This window comes from Rhagoletis zephyria, unplaced genomic scaffold, assembly GCF_001687245.7.
Source record: "Rhagoletis zephyria isolate East Lansing unplaced genomic scaffold, Rhagoletis_zephyria_1.1 Rzeph_scaffold_02451, whole genome shotgun sequence".
NCBI classification, from domain to species: domain Eukaryota; kingdom Metazoa; phylum Arthropoda; class Insecta; order Diptera; family Tephritidae; genus Rhagoletis; species Rhagoletis zephyria.
In genome coordinates, this window is record NW_016159535.1 from 32,293 (window position 1) to 45,535 (window position 13,243).

General features: G+C 38.2%; 1 protein-coding gene across 1 annotated transcript in view; it reads left to right on the top strand.

Annotated features, from left to right (window-relative positions):
• Window positions 1–12,725, top strand: part of RunxA (RUNX family transcription factor Runt related A) — a 32,235-nt gene extending 19,510 nt beyond the window's left edge. Inside the window, exons 4-5 of the mRNA XM_017621409.1 lie at window positions 11,406–11,600; window positions 11,761–12,725. Of these exons, the coding sequence (XP_017476898.1) occupies window positions 11,406–11,600; window positions 11,761–12,725 (1,160 nt within the window). The remainder of the gene's footprint in view (window positions 1–11,405; window positions 11,601–11,760) is intronic.
• Window positions 12,726–13,243: the final 518 nt, after the last annotated feature.

The window sequence follows — 13,243 nt, forward strand, 5'->3', positions numbered from 1 at the left end:
CTCAAACGCTGTGATGACTTAATGCTATTTTGCAAACGGACAAAAAAAACAAGCAAAAACAAAAAACCACATAAATTCACACAAAACGATTAGTTTCGGTTTTTAAAAATCCGGCTTTCAGTTTGACCAAAAACGGTTGCGGTTGCCACAGTGCCTACATAAACAAACAAACGCGCTCAAGCACACAAACAAATACTTACCACACAGATGCTGCTAACAATTGAATGTTCTTTTTTTACTACGCATCTCGGGAATTCGTCACCGCCAAAGTTTGGCAGAGCAAAATGTGAAATGGCGTGTGGCAAATTCGATTATATTATTACAGCTTTTTACTTGAATGGATAAAACACTAAAAGCAATAATGGTAGACTAAATAAAAATTTGCAGGATATTTGGGCTTTGTTCAACAAAAAAAAAAAANTGAGCGGCGCTGGCGCTGGCGCTGTCCATTTGATTGGCACAGCCGAATAGCAGTGAGTGGTGGTGCTGGGACAGTGTTGCGTTTTAAAATGACCACAAATCCGCGCCGAATGCAAGCGCTGCTTAATTCAATATATATGAATATGTATGTATGTACGTTAGGGTGTTCCAAAATGCATGTGGAAAAAGAAAACTCGGAAGTTTTAAGCTTTCACCCCTAGGATTGTTCTAGTTTCTGTTTAAAAGCTATTTAAGTCCTTTTTCGTTTGGTACCTAATTTGTTTAAATTGGATTAGGGGTTTGTTTATTATTCGGAAAGGATTTTTTCGGACTTAAAAAATATCTGGCCACCCTAATGTACATACATACTCGTATACATACATACATATATAGCATAATATAGTACTTGTATATACATTTTTTTTGTGAGGAGAGGACTGAGAAATTAACCAAAAAATATGCCCTTAAAAAACTATTCAGACCAATGCAATGTGGTAAATATTCTGGTTAATTTTATATGCGCATAATAAAAACATATTCATACACAAATAAGTAGGGGTGTGAGATGGTTGACGAAAGGGTTGTGCTCTCACCTTCGATTTAGCTGTATTGCACTAGCCATGTTTTCAGCTTTTTTCCCTATTATATTTTATTATGCTACAAACGTTTTGTAAACTTTAGTACAAATTTATGTATATGTATCTGCATTCATATATATGTATATAGCCATGTTTGTTAGTCTGTGTTTTTTTGATCGCATTATTGGCATTTAAGCCGTTGACCACTTTATTTAACCAATGTTTGCATACTCGCTTAAGTCTGCATACATACATGCATATGTGTGTGTGTGTAGATATATTGGTTGCAATTGCATCAAAAAAAAATTGTAATGCTTGACCAAAAAGGTGGCTGACCAGGAATGCAGCGAATAGTAGGATGCCAATATATAGTATTTAAATGCGTGCAGCTGCATACAAAGATGTGCGTGTTTGTTAATGTATTTAAATACCATTTACGCTGCCGCCATTCAATGAATTTCAATCAACTAGTCCCTGCATTAGTGCGTGTTTATCGCTTCATATCGACAACAGAGAATTAAAAGCGCGCATGAGCATGTTGAGCAAAAAATATGTACATATATACATATATGAATACAAAAAGTACATAGTTTATCTAAAAAATTTACATTGGGCACTTAATTGGGGGCTTTATAGCTCAAACTTCGCAACTTGCAGGAAGAAAACTTCACAAATGCCTACTTTGGAATCCATTGGGATCGGTCTCGATTTCCACACTTTTAAACCTAAGTAACAGACCGTGGACTGCTTTCACAGCAATCGCCTAAGTTTGGCTGGAAGAACATAAGGAGATAGTTTCCGCTTTTTGACAAAGGGTAATAATCCATTTTAAGGAGTAAGCTATTGGAAATATATAATTTTAACCTGAATTCTATAAAACCATGAAAACAATATCCTTCTAAGCCGCTTTCCATACCAGAGTATAATTGAGAAAGTCCGAAATACATAAATTACAATCACTTTGCATACCAGGAGCAATGTTGAAGAACATCGCAGTCCTCTTGGCAAACTGCCTTGGCGGCGGCTACCAGATTAGGTAGAAAACCTGCTACCAGCAGACTAACCCGCAGTCTATTAAGGGCCGGTCACGCGCAGAAGATATACTTCACTGTCTATTTTTCGTTCTGCGTCTTGTACAGATCTCATCATTAGTCAGAGCAAGTTTAAAGGCGAACAATGACAGCAGGCAATATAATATGCTCATAAGCCTGGACAACTTGCAGCCTTGCGTTTTGTTCCACGCCTTTTGTGCCTTCCGGATCATGGACAGCTTGAATTCCAGTTTAGTTGCTTGGAGGGAAGTCCTCCATTAGCATGGAGTCCTCAATTAGCATGGTTTCCGACAAAGCACCCTGTTTGGCAAGCATGTCGGCCTCCTCGTTGCCCGTAACGCCGGTTTACCCCGGGAACCCAGTACAGATGGTCGTCAATATTGATACGTAGCAAATAACGAGCTGCCCTGCACTCCGCCACATTTTATAGTAAGTGCTCTTAGGTAGTAGCGCCTTTATCGCAGCCTGACTGTGTATACATATGGAGATTCAACTGCTTATTCGGTAGCTCCAACTTCCTTCTTATGTCCAATACTTCTGCCTAGAAAAGGCTGTAGTAGTTTGGCATTCTGTAGGATTTGTTGAGGCCGAACTCCTCGCACATAACTGCCGCCCCTACGTCCTTCTCTTCGATCCACCTCTATTGACATTCTCCTAGCCAGCACTCCTCATGCCCTCCCAAAGTGCATACATATAATGCTAGCAGGCCTTCTTCTCCTCCATATTGAGGCGTAGCGATAGCTTACTATCGACAATTATTTTTGGTGAAGGGTACCAGATTTGTATTTTCTGCGTTGATACTAAGCCCCACCTCGATTGTCCAAAGATGTATCACCCGTAGTGCTTGTCTCATAAGTGAGCTGAGTGTGGACAGACATTTTCCGCTTACAGAAATATCATCGGCACACGCAGTAAGTTCGGCATGTGACCCTTTTATTTCCTTTGGTGTCCTGTTGACGAACAGCGACCAAAATAGGGGCGATAATATGCCCCGTAGTAGCGTATCCGAGTAAATCGGTTTGGTGGTCTCTTGCCTATTCACGAATTCTCCACGTTCTGCAGAGCTGCTTATATTCGTCCAACAACACTTTTTAGGACGGTATCTACCGCTCCTTTTTTCATGTAGGTGTGTTGTGCGTCATAGTCTTTTAAAGCAACGATGTTAGGCGTTACCACTTCTGCCCACCTTTGGCAGGCAGACCACACTTGCAGTTTTAATTAAGTTAATAATGTCTAAAATGCAAAGTATACCCAAGACTGCAATCTCATTAGGAAATGAGACGAATGCGACCACTAATTTACAAAGGCGAGAAAGGCATATTTGTGTAAGCTAAGAATTCTCCCACGTGATCTTAAAACAATTAGACAGGACCTTTCTTAGCCTTGCTGCCTCGCTGGAGCTTTCGATTCCACTACAGAAATTCCGCCATGAGCTTCTTTTTTTTTAGATCTTTAGAAGATCCCTGTACTTACCCCAACACTCGTCAGAGTCAGCACATTTGTTTTAAGAATACTAAGTTCAGGGCTCCACCAAACGGGCTTTTTTCTTTCCTTAACCTTCCTGACAGGCCTGCTTAAAAGCATAATTTATTAATTTAAACAATCTGTCGTTCACCCCTTCTAGGCAAACCCAGCCTGCTGGGGTTCCAGAAAGAAGTGTTTCTTAGGAATTTTTGGCAGAAATAGTAAATCCTATATAAGCATTAGCCGAGAAGGAGGGCTTGCCACGGGCTCTCCATCCTGTCAGCTCTATGCCAAGCTCAAAACAGAAAGCTAAGTCAAGAATGTTGTACAACGTTGGTCTCACTTATGTGGAAACCTTTCCGCTATCCGCATCCGTCCTCTGCGCTGGACTACTGCCCTGGACATAAGCAAAATAATTGATAAATTAATTTTGCACCACCAAGGGGGCCTTCAGAACTCAAAATCAACTCGAAATGAACTCAAAATCAACTCGAAAAATCAAACTTTGACCTGAATTGCTATTTTGTTGCAGCCAAGTAACGAATACGACTCTATTTAACCACCAATTGTAGGAACGAAGAATTTTCCTGTGACAACAAATATGGGTGCGAGGAACCGATGGCCAAAGATTACTGCAATTCTGAAAACAACAGCAAAGTAGTGGAGATAATGAACTCCGGTCCAAGTAGAGCACGATGGAGTCTAACTTCCGCTTTTCTACTATAGGGAATAGTACGTTATAAAAACAACGAAATTACTGAAGCTGACGGCTTGCGGCTAGAAGTTGATAAAAACATAGCATGTATGCCTATCGATTAGTTGTTGAGGTTCTGTCAAGAGCACTTTGTGAAAGGCTTGATAAGTTTTAGTTAGTTAGTACGTGTTCAAAACTAGTCGCTGTGATCAGACTCAGGGAGCTTGGTGCTTCGTCTTTGCACTCTAAAATGCTTGAAGGCTTCGAGTTCCTTTTTAAATCATTGCGCTTATGGAATTGGTTTTTTTCACTCTAACCTCATATATCTGAAAATCTGTAGCTGATGGAAACTTTATAATTGTGGATTAGTAATCAGTATAAAAAGGTCAGCTTTCACATTTGCCACACCAAAATCGATGTCGCCCCGTGTATTTTGAACGCCTTAACAACGAGTTTACTCATACGCCCAGGTGTACACAAATAGGTCCAGATGCAGACAGAAACAGGCGTATGTATGTAGAGCTGCATGTGTCTGCTTGATTTTCAATGCTCTGCATGTAAATTAATGCGTTTTCCGGCGCATTTTCCACCACTATCGACGCGGAAGTCGACAGCGCTGCAGCAGCTATTTTCACAACGACACCACACAATCGCACAAATCTCCCCACAGACTCACACATACCCAGTACCTGATGCACATTAATATATCAATAATTTATGTGCTTTTGCTGGGCTTATTAATGTATTCCTAAGAATTAAATTATGATTTTAAAAAGCCTTTAAATTAATGTTGAAAGCAGTCAATGCATTTGAATGCAAATTAATTGCATTAAATTCGTTCGCGATTTTGCGATTTGCACGCGTCATTTTTTTTTAACTTTTTTACTTTAATATTACACATCGGAATAATCGGAAAATTGGCAATTTAAAATTTTTGTTATTTAATATGATATCGTCAATGCATTTTTAATCAATTATTTGGTTGTTTAACTACACACGCACATCCGAGTTTTAGTAGTACATGCATAGGTAGTAGCTCAGAGCAGTTTAAAAATTTAGCGACCACTCTGACCGAGGTGTTTGTGTTGGCTTGGAGTTGGCAACTGGTAATTAAATTTACTTCACATTAAAAATGCTAAACGAATTAGCCATGTGAAATGTGACTAATTGTATGAAATTAAAATTTGGAAATGAAAAAATTTTAAATTACTGTAATTGGATATTTCTCATTGAATAAATTAATAATTTTAAAGTATTTTTAGCTTTTGAAAAATGTGGTAATTTAGAATAATTATTTTATAAAGAAAGGAATTTAATTAGTAAATTGGAGTGAGAGAGGCTATAGATGGGTCGTTACCTGATCGTATCGAAACAGAAAGAACAATCACACTGCTAAAGCACCAAAAAAAAGGGTGAACAGTTTTTCGCCAGCACCTATAAGTCTAAATTGGGCTTCTTTTGACATCATCATAATTATCCATGGCACCCTTTGGGCTTACCATTTCATAGTCTAGACTCTAGACAAACCTAAACGGCTACTTTATACGTTTGTATAACTAAGGATTCTCCGAAATTACTGAATAAATTTTTTTGCGGCCTTAACTTGTGACTAAACATAAGTGGGCGGTGCCACGCCCATTTTCAAAAATTTTATCATAAACGTATTTCTTGGTAAAGAATTGTTGCCAGCATCATTTTGAATAAATTAGCTTTAATATTTACTGATTTATCGAATATTTCATATTTCTCTAAATTGCCATCATATGGGCTGTGGGCGTGGTTAATGTCCGATTTTAAAAATTGTCGGCCAGTTGGTACCAGGGCAAACAACTGTGCCAAGTTTACGAGAAATTGGTGCAGCGGTTACCAAGATATACACATGTAATCGTAAGTANTTGGTAAAGAATTGTTGCCAGCATCATTTTGAATAAATTAGCTTTAATATTTACTGTTTTATCGAATATTTCATATTTCTCTAAATTGCCGTCATATGGGCTGTGGGCGTGGTTATTGTCCGATTTTAAAAATTGTCGGCCAGTTGGTACCAGGGCAAACAACTGTGCCAAGTTTGCGAGAAATTGGTGCAGCGGTTACCAAGATATACACATGTAATCGTAAGTAGGCGTGGCTAAGCCCATTTTCAAAAAATGTATAATATTCTTATTTTTCGTCTAAAAATTATTGTAAATATCAATTTTGAGTGAATAATCTTTAGTACTTACTAAAATATTGCAGTTTTCGTATTTCTGAAAATTACCGTTATATAGGAGGTGGGCGTGGTTATTGTCCGCTTTTTTCCCATTTTCAATACCATCCGCCCTACGCCCCAGAAAAGTGTACGTTCCAAGTTTCGTTAAGGTCTCTCAATTTTTAATCGAATTATCGTGTGCACAGACGGACGGATGGGTGCTGTTTTGGACTCGGCCAAAATCAAATTGGCGGTCACAGCGCCAGAAGATGAAGTTTTATGTAGTATTATACAAGTTTGAGGTGCAAATTTCAAGTCGTTAAAATTGCTGTTTATTTGTGAGATTTTTTTTTGCACAATCTTTTTTTTTATAAAAGAAGGTACGCAACACCCTCAGGAGGAAAAATTCTCAAAAATCAACAAAACTGCATACTCGAAATTTTTCTAAGAAATCGAATTGAAATGTTAAAAACTTCTTGCATTTTCCCAAATTCTGTATGCAATTAAAAAAATTTATTTTTGTGGTTTTTGTTGTTGAATGCACTATATTTTTGTAAATAAGTAAGAAAAATTTATATATACTTATACTTATTTTTGATTATCACTGTATGTACATGTTGGACTTCACACCAAGGCTTGACCTTTAAATAGGTACATAAGGACTAGCTTGGTTTACCAGATTTTAAAAATGTACCAAATCTAAAAGTTTACCAAAAATGGTGCATTGTAACCAAAATGGCAATACGCAATGTATTTAGTAAGTTTGTTTGAAAAGAAGTAAGCAACTAAAAGTTAAAACAAAATACAAAACATCTGGTAAAAATAATTTTTGAAAAATTTGCTACCGTCCTGCCGGTCACAGTGTATTCGACACTTTATATGCAAGTAAATTGTTTGCGTTTCTGCACACGTATCTACATAAGTATATGCTTTTGATGTTTTTGATGAAACATTCAAGCCAATAGCATTAATAAAGCCACCGCAAAATCAATATCCACTATTTAAAGAGTACCGAGCACACTATGATGCGTCTACGAAAAACTAATTAATAATTTCCGAATGAGCTATTAATTAAGCCTAATTACAATGCATAACGGCGATAGCTTTGTAAAATCACAATAAGCGTTCAAAAGCACGCACATTTAGCACAACGAAAATCAGTTAATTTAGTTAGGCGCCCGCATAAATGCATACTTCCCCTGTATGTAGTTTTTGTTTTACAACCATACGCCATACGTGTTATAGTAGAGCAACAAATTTTTGAAACCATTTTTAACCTCCAATAATATTTAAAACAAGGCCTATCACAGTGGTTAGTGGGTGTGTGAAAACATTTATGTATGTATGTACATATGTGCATGTGTATAGCCATTCGTGGAGCCAACGCCAGCTGACTAGTTGGCAATATGTACGAGTACCAATAACCAAAGCAACAAAATATAGGTTCGTGTGAGTGTCACTCTTGCTGAAAAAACTTACACTGACCATCAGTACTTTTTATACCCGAGCGCACTTGTGCACAAGGGTATATTAATTTTGTTCACATAACGGTTGTTTGTAACAGCCAAAACGAATCGAGATAGATATAGACAAATGTATACATAAATGATCAGNATAAATGCATACTTCCCCTGTATGTAGTTTTTGTTTTACAACCATACGCCATACGTGTTATGGTAGAGCAACAAATTTTTGAAACCATTTTTAACCTCCAATAATAAAACAAGGCCTATCACAGTGGTTAGTGGGTGTGTGAAAACATTTATGTATGTATGTACATATGTATAGCCATTCGTGGAGCCAACGCCAGCTGACTAGTTGGCAATATGTACCAATAACCAAAGCAACTAAATATAGGTTCGTGTGAGTGTCACTCTTGCTGAAAAAACTTACACTGACCATCAGTACTTTTTTTTCATAAATTGTTAACTACTGATGTTATCGATGCTGTTTTTGTTACTGCTTTTGAAGCTAGGCTAGATACGAGTAAATACAAACGATGTATAATATGTACTTCTGTATGTACATTAGGGTGGGACACAAGAAGTAAAGTCGGAAATTTAATGCTCTCACCCCCTTAAACCGAAGTCTGAGATAGGGCGTTTTTCAATCGAATTCTGAAATAGGCGTTGTTGAAAATTTTTTTTAGATAGGGCGTTTTCGAACTGGCTGCCGAGATAGGTCGATCTTCCACTCAGCCATTGATTTGGGAAAAAACAAGTTTTCGTAGAAATCGTATGGAATTGTTGAAAATCAATATTTTTCGATCATAAAACTTCGTTTCTTCTCTGGAGGCTATCAATAACAATTGTTTATTTAACCATTTTCTATTTTTAATAGGGCTGTGCGATTAACTGATTACTAAAAATTTTAATTAATCATAAAGTAAATAACTCAATTATTCGATGAATTGGAAATTATGATTACTCAAAAGTTCAGTTACTCGAGTAATCAAGATTTTTAATTAACCAAAAACAAAAATATTTGAGTAATTTGCTTTATGATTAATCAACATTTCGAGTAAAATGAGTAATCAACATTTCAACTCTTTACATATGTATAAAGTAGTTAAAGTTCCTTGATACTTTGAAAACAATGTTTCTGTTTTCAAAAATTGAAACGAAAAATTATTTTCATATACAAAATGTAAAAAAGAATATAAGCATTTTCCAAAGCAGACTCTTTTAACGAGCAAAATTATTTTTTTTTTGAGTAATCATATTTCAAGTAACTCTATTAACTATAGTTTTGAGTAATCAAAATCTTGATTACTTGAGTAATTGATTAACCGAATAGTTGATTAACCAACTTGCTCGAGTAATCGAATAATCGCACAGCCCTAATTTTTAACTATTTATATAGTATGTACTCCTAAAAGTCAAGTGGGTCCCCTATTTTTTGAGGTTTTTAGGGGTCTTATAAAAAAAATTAAAGACTCGAAAATGGTTAAATAAACAATTGGGTATTGTTACTGGAAGTCTTCTGAAGAGAAAGGAAGTTTTCCGATCGAAAAATATTGATTTACAACTTTTTTTTCCCCAAGAGGTAAATTTTTTTCGATATAAAACAATCCTTGGGGGTGAGCTAATTAAATTTCCGACTTTACTGTTTCTCATCCATTTTTGGAAGACCCTAACGTATGTACGTATTGGTATTGTTTCCATGGACGTCGGCGCCTACTCATTACCCACACATTGCCAATAGCCAACAGTAGTCCAAACCAATCCAATCCAATCAACAGCCAACCCGCATAATGGCCTCATTCATTTACACGCACTCCGCCATGTTGACGTAATTAGCAGGCCGTTGCCTCGTTTATTTCACATATACATATATGTGATGTACCAAGAACGATATCCATATGGATATACCAGGGATGTTGCGAATATTTGCAATCGCATTCGTTATGCGAATGATTGGCATCATTTTACATGCGCGATGCGAATGCGAATGTATACATGGGCAGAGAGTCCACTCTAATATTTTTGAAATGGCTCTAAGTCTGTTTAACCAGGGTGCAGACAATAACCGGCTTTTAGCTTCAGGCGCTAAACGGTCAAGTAGTATATCAAGCAACATTGATGGGCCTTCAACGAGTACTGTTAAAAGTTTTATAAGCAACCTAGAAATAATTTTAGAATCCTCCAGCGAAAGCGAAGGCTCGGATGTAGAATCTGGAGATATTTAAAAATGTGGAAGTAAAGCTCATTGGAAGGTCTATCTTAAAGAGAAACGAGCTCGTCTCGGTGAAAATCCTCTCGTTTGATGGAAAACTAAACTATACTATGACAAATTGACAGATCTGGCCCGCAAAAATTTGAGCGCTCCCCCCGCCAGCGTTCCAAGTGAGCAATTGTTCAGGGCAGCCGGCCTTATATGCGAGCCTGAAAGAAATCGCCTCATGGGAGAAAAGGCGGCAAAATTACTTTTTTTGAAATATGCCCCTTATGAACTTTGACTACTAGATTAAAACACTGTATAGGTTAAGCACACGTTCAATGTTTTAATAATTTACAAGTAATATTTAAGCAAAAAAAAACCGGCTTCAATTCTCATATAAAAATTTAAGACTGTCGTGAATTTCTCCATAATCCAATGATCGAATTTAAACCAAATTAGTATGGGACCACCTGTGAGGTACTTTCCTTAAAAAAAAAAGAATTATTGAAATCGGTTAACGTGGTCCAAAGTTATGCGGTAATATACATAAAAAAAAAAAAATAATTATATATTCCGACGAATTGATAACCTTCTCCTTTTTGTGAAGTCAGTTAACAAAATTTTTAAATAATAAAAACGATGACTTAAGTTGATTATAGCTTTTTTAATGGTATGCCTAACATACGCATTCACACATTCGCAATCCGCAAATTCGCATTCGCGTTAGCGAACATCCAAAATATGACATTCGAAACATCCCTAGAATATACATATAAAGCATATATACATATTTACAAATATAATTGCAAAATGTATAGGCTGAAGCGGCGAGTGAGTAATTTTGTTTTGCAGCGGTTGTATGTGGTAGTAGTTACATATGTACATATCGCATACCGTTTTCAAAAGAAGCACAGCTCAAAATTTGGCATTTTTGAAACTATGCGATAAAAATGTACACAGAGCTTTTATTTGTCTTTCAGTAAAAGCTGGAGCAAATTTTTGTCATAATTTGTTAAAAAACCTAAGGTAAAGTCTCCCTTGCCCATATGATTGTCAAACCCATGGAAGAATTGTCTAAGTACTGGAGGAAATTGCTAGAATTTCTCTATCTAACTATTCAAAAGTGGATTTGTCAATAGCTTCATGAATGTGAAAATTTATTCCACATTAACCAGCAGAAATTAATGGCATTTAATGTACGTATCAAAGAGAAGTCAGTGTCGGGAAATGCTTTGCGATATTATAAAAAATCTTATATTTGTACTAAATACTATTAAAGACCCATGAAGAAAGTCCTATAAACTTAGCTATATATAGTTAATCTTGTATGACCTCATCCAACTTTTCAGGTGCTGGTAATACACACTGGGGTTACGGCTCAGCATCTGCATACTCACCATATTTGGCTGGTAGTGGTCTTTCCTCCTGCACAACTCCATCATCGGCTCAATTTAATAATCCAGCACTTGGCTTTACCTGCTCCTCCAACGATCAGTCAAACAATCAGGACTTTACTGGCGGCACAAATCGCGATTGTGTACCAAGTAAGTAGTTCCAAAATGCGAAAGACTACTCCATTAAAAAATATACATTTTGATTTCATCTTATAACGAATTTTGGATGCTCTGCACTGAGAATGAAAGCAAGAAGCAAATAACGAATCATTTTTACCTTACCTCTTTTTTATTCTTTTTTCACTTTTAGTGCTACCCGACTCTACGGCCACCGATTTGGATCAGCATTTGAGTAACCTGGTCGGCTCTACCACCGGACAAATGACACATCACAGCCTGCTGGGCTCGAGCGGTCAATCGGCAATTTCCTCCACCGTCAATGGCGTCGGCGTCGGTTCGAATTCGATTTTGGTGCCACGCTATCATCATAGCAATACCAACAACGATTACAATGTACACTCCAGCCAAAATGGGCCACGAAGTTTGAGCGATTCCTCGCAAGCCGAATCGCCGGTACAGGAAGATCTGCTCACTACGAATACACCAAATTTAGGAGGTGGTGGCGGAGCAGGCGCTGGCGGTGGCGGCGCTGGTGCCAATGGCTCAAACAACGGCAGCGCTAATGGCAGCAACGGTGCCGGCGGTGGCAGCGGATCTAACTCTTCAGCGGCAAACAATTCGCTTGTCGGCGCCAACCAAAACTTTCCCGGGCTGGTAAATCAGACACAGAACCCCGCCGTCTATAGTGGTGGTAGCAGCGCCGGCGTTGGTGTCGGCGTAGGCGTGGGCGGAGGAGGTGCAGGCGCAACCGGTGCTGGCTGTAATGGTTCACTCTATCCCGTCCTGCCGGCAAGTCTACTCTACTCTCAACTCTACACTGCGGCCAATCAGACACATGGCTTTCACTCGCACGCACTAACACCCACACACGCCTCGCCCAACTCGTCGGTACACGGCGCCGAACTGCAAAGCGTTATGGATCATATCAACAATGTGGGCGTGGGAGTGGGTGTGGGCGTACGTCAGCAGCACAACATTATGGCCGGTGGTGGTGTAACGCATCCGGGTGATCTGACGTTGATCGGCAATTGTGGTGCGTCGGTGCGAAATATCGAGGATGGCAGCAATACGCAACGACAGGTCGCCGCATTGGCTGCACATCGCGGACACCACACACCCACCGATAATGGGGGCAGCGTGTGGCGGCCATATTGAGGTCAGGTGCTCTGGTGCGGCTCGGCAGTCCTTTAGTGTTACGAGAACCTGGAGAGCGAGCGTGAGAGCGCCGGCACCAGTGAACCGACAAAATATTGGTATGGTTGAGGGAAGCTGCGCCTTTGGCATGGTGGTGTGTATGTGTGCGCGAGCGAGAGGTGAGTGGATGCGGCGGAGATATGCATGAGTGTGTGTTCTGGGATTATAGTGCAATAATAAAACGAAGGGGGCGCGGGAGGGGTGTAGTTCGCAGGCGGTGGATTCAATGCAACGTACTGTATATATTTCTGTAAATAATTAAGTAGTAGAATAATGGAAAATTTTAAATGTGAAATTGTAAACATTTTAATGCTTAGTAAACTAGTCCAATTTGTTTATCAAAAAATGTTATGAGCAAAAACTTATATTAAAGATGATATTCAAATATTAAGTTGTAACTAAAGTTTACTATCAGTAACCTATACATGTAAGTCTCTAAGAGTCCTTAGCAAATTAATAAATACAAACTTTTTATTTAA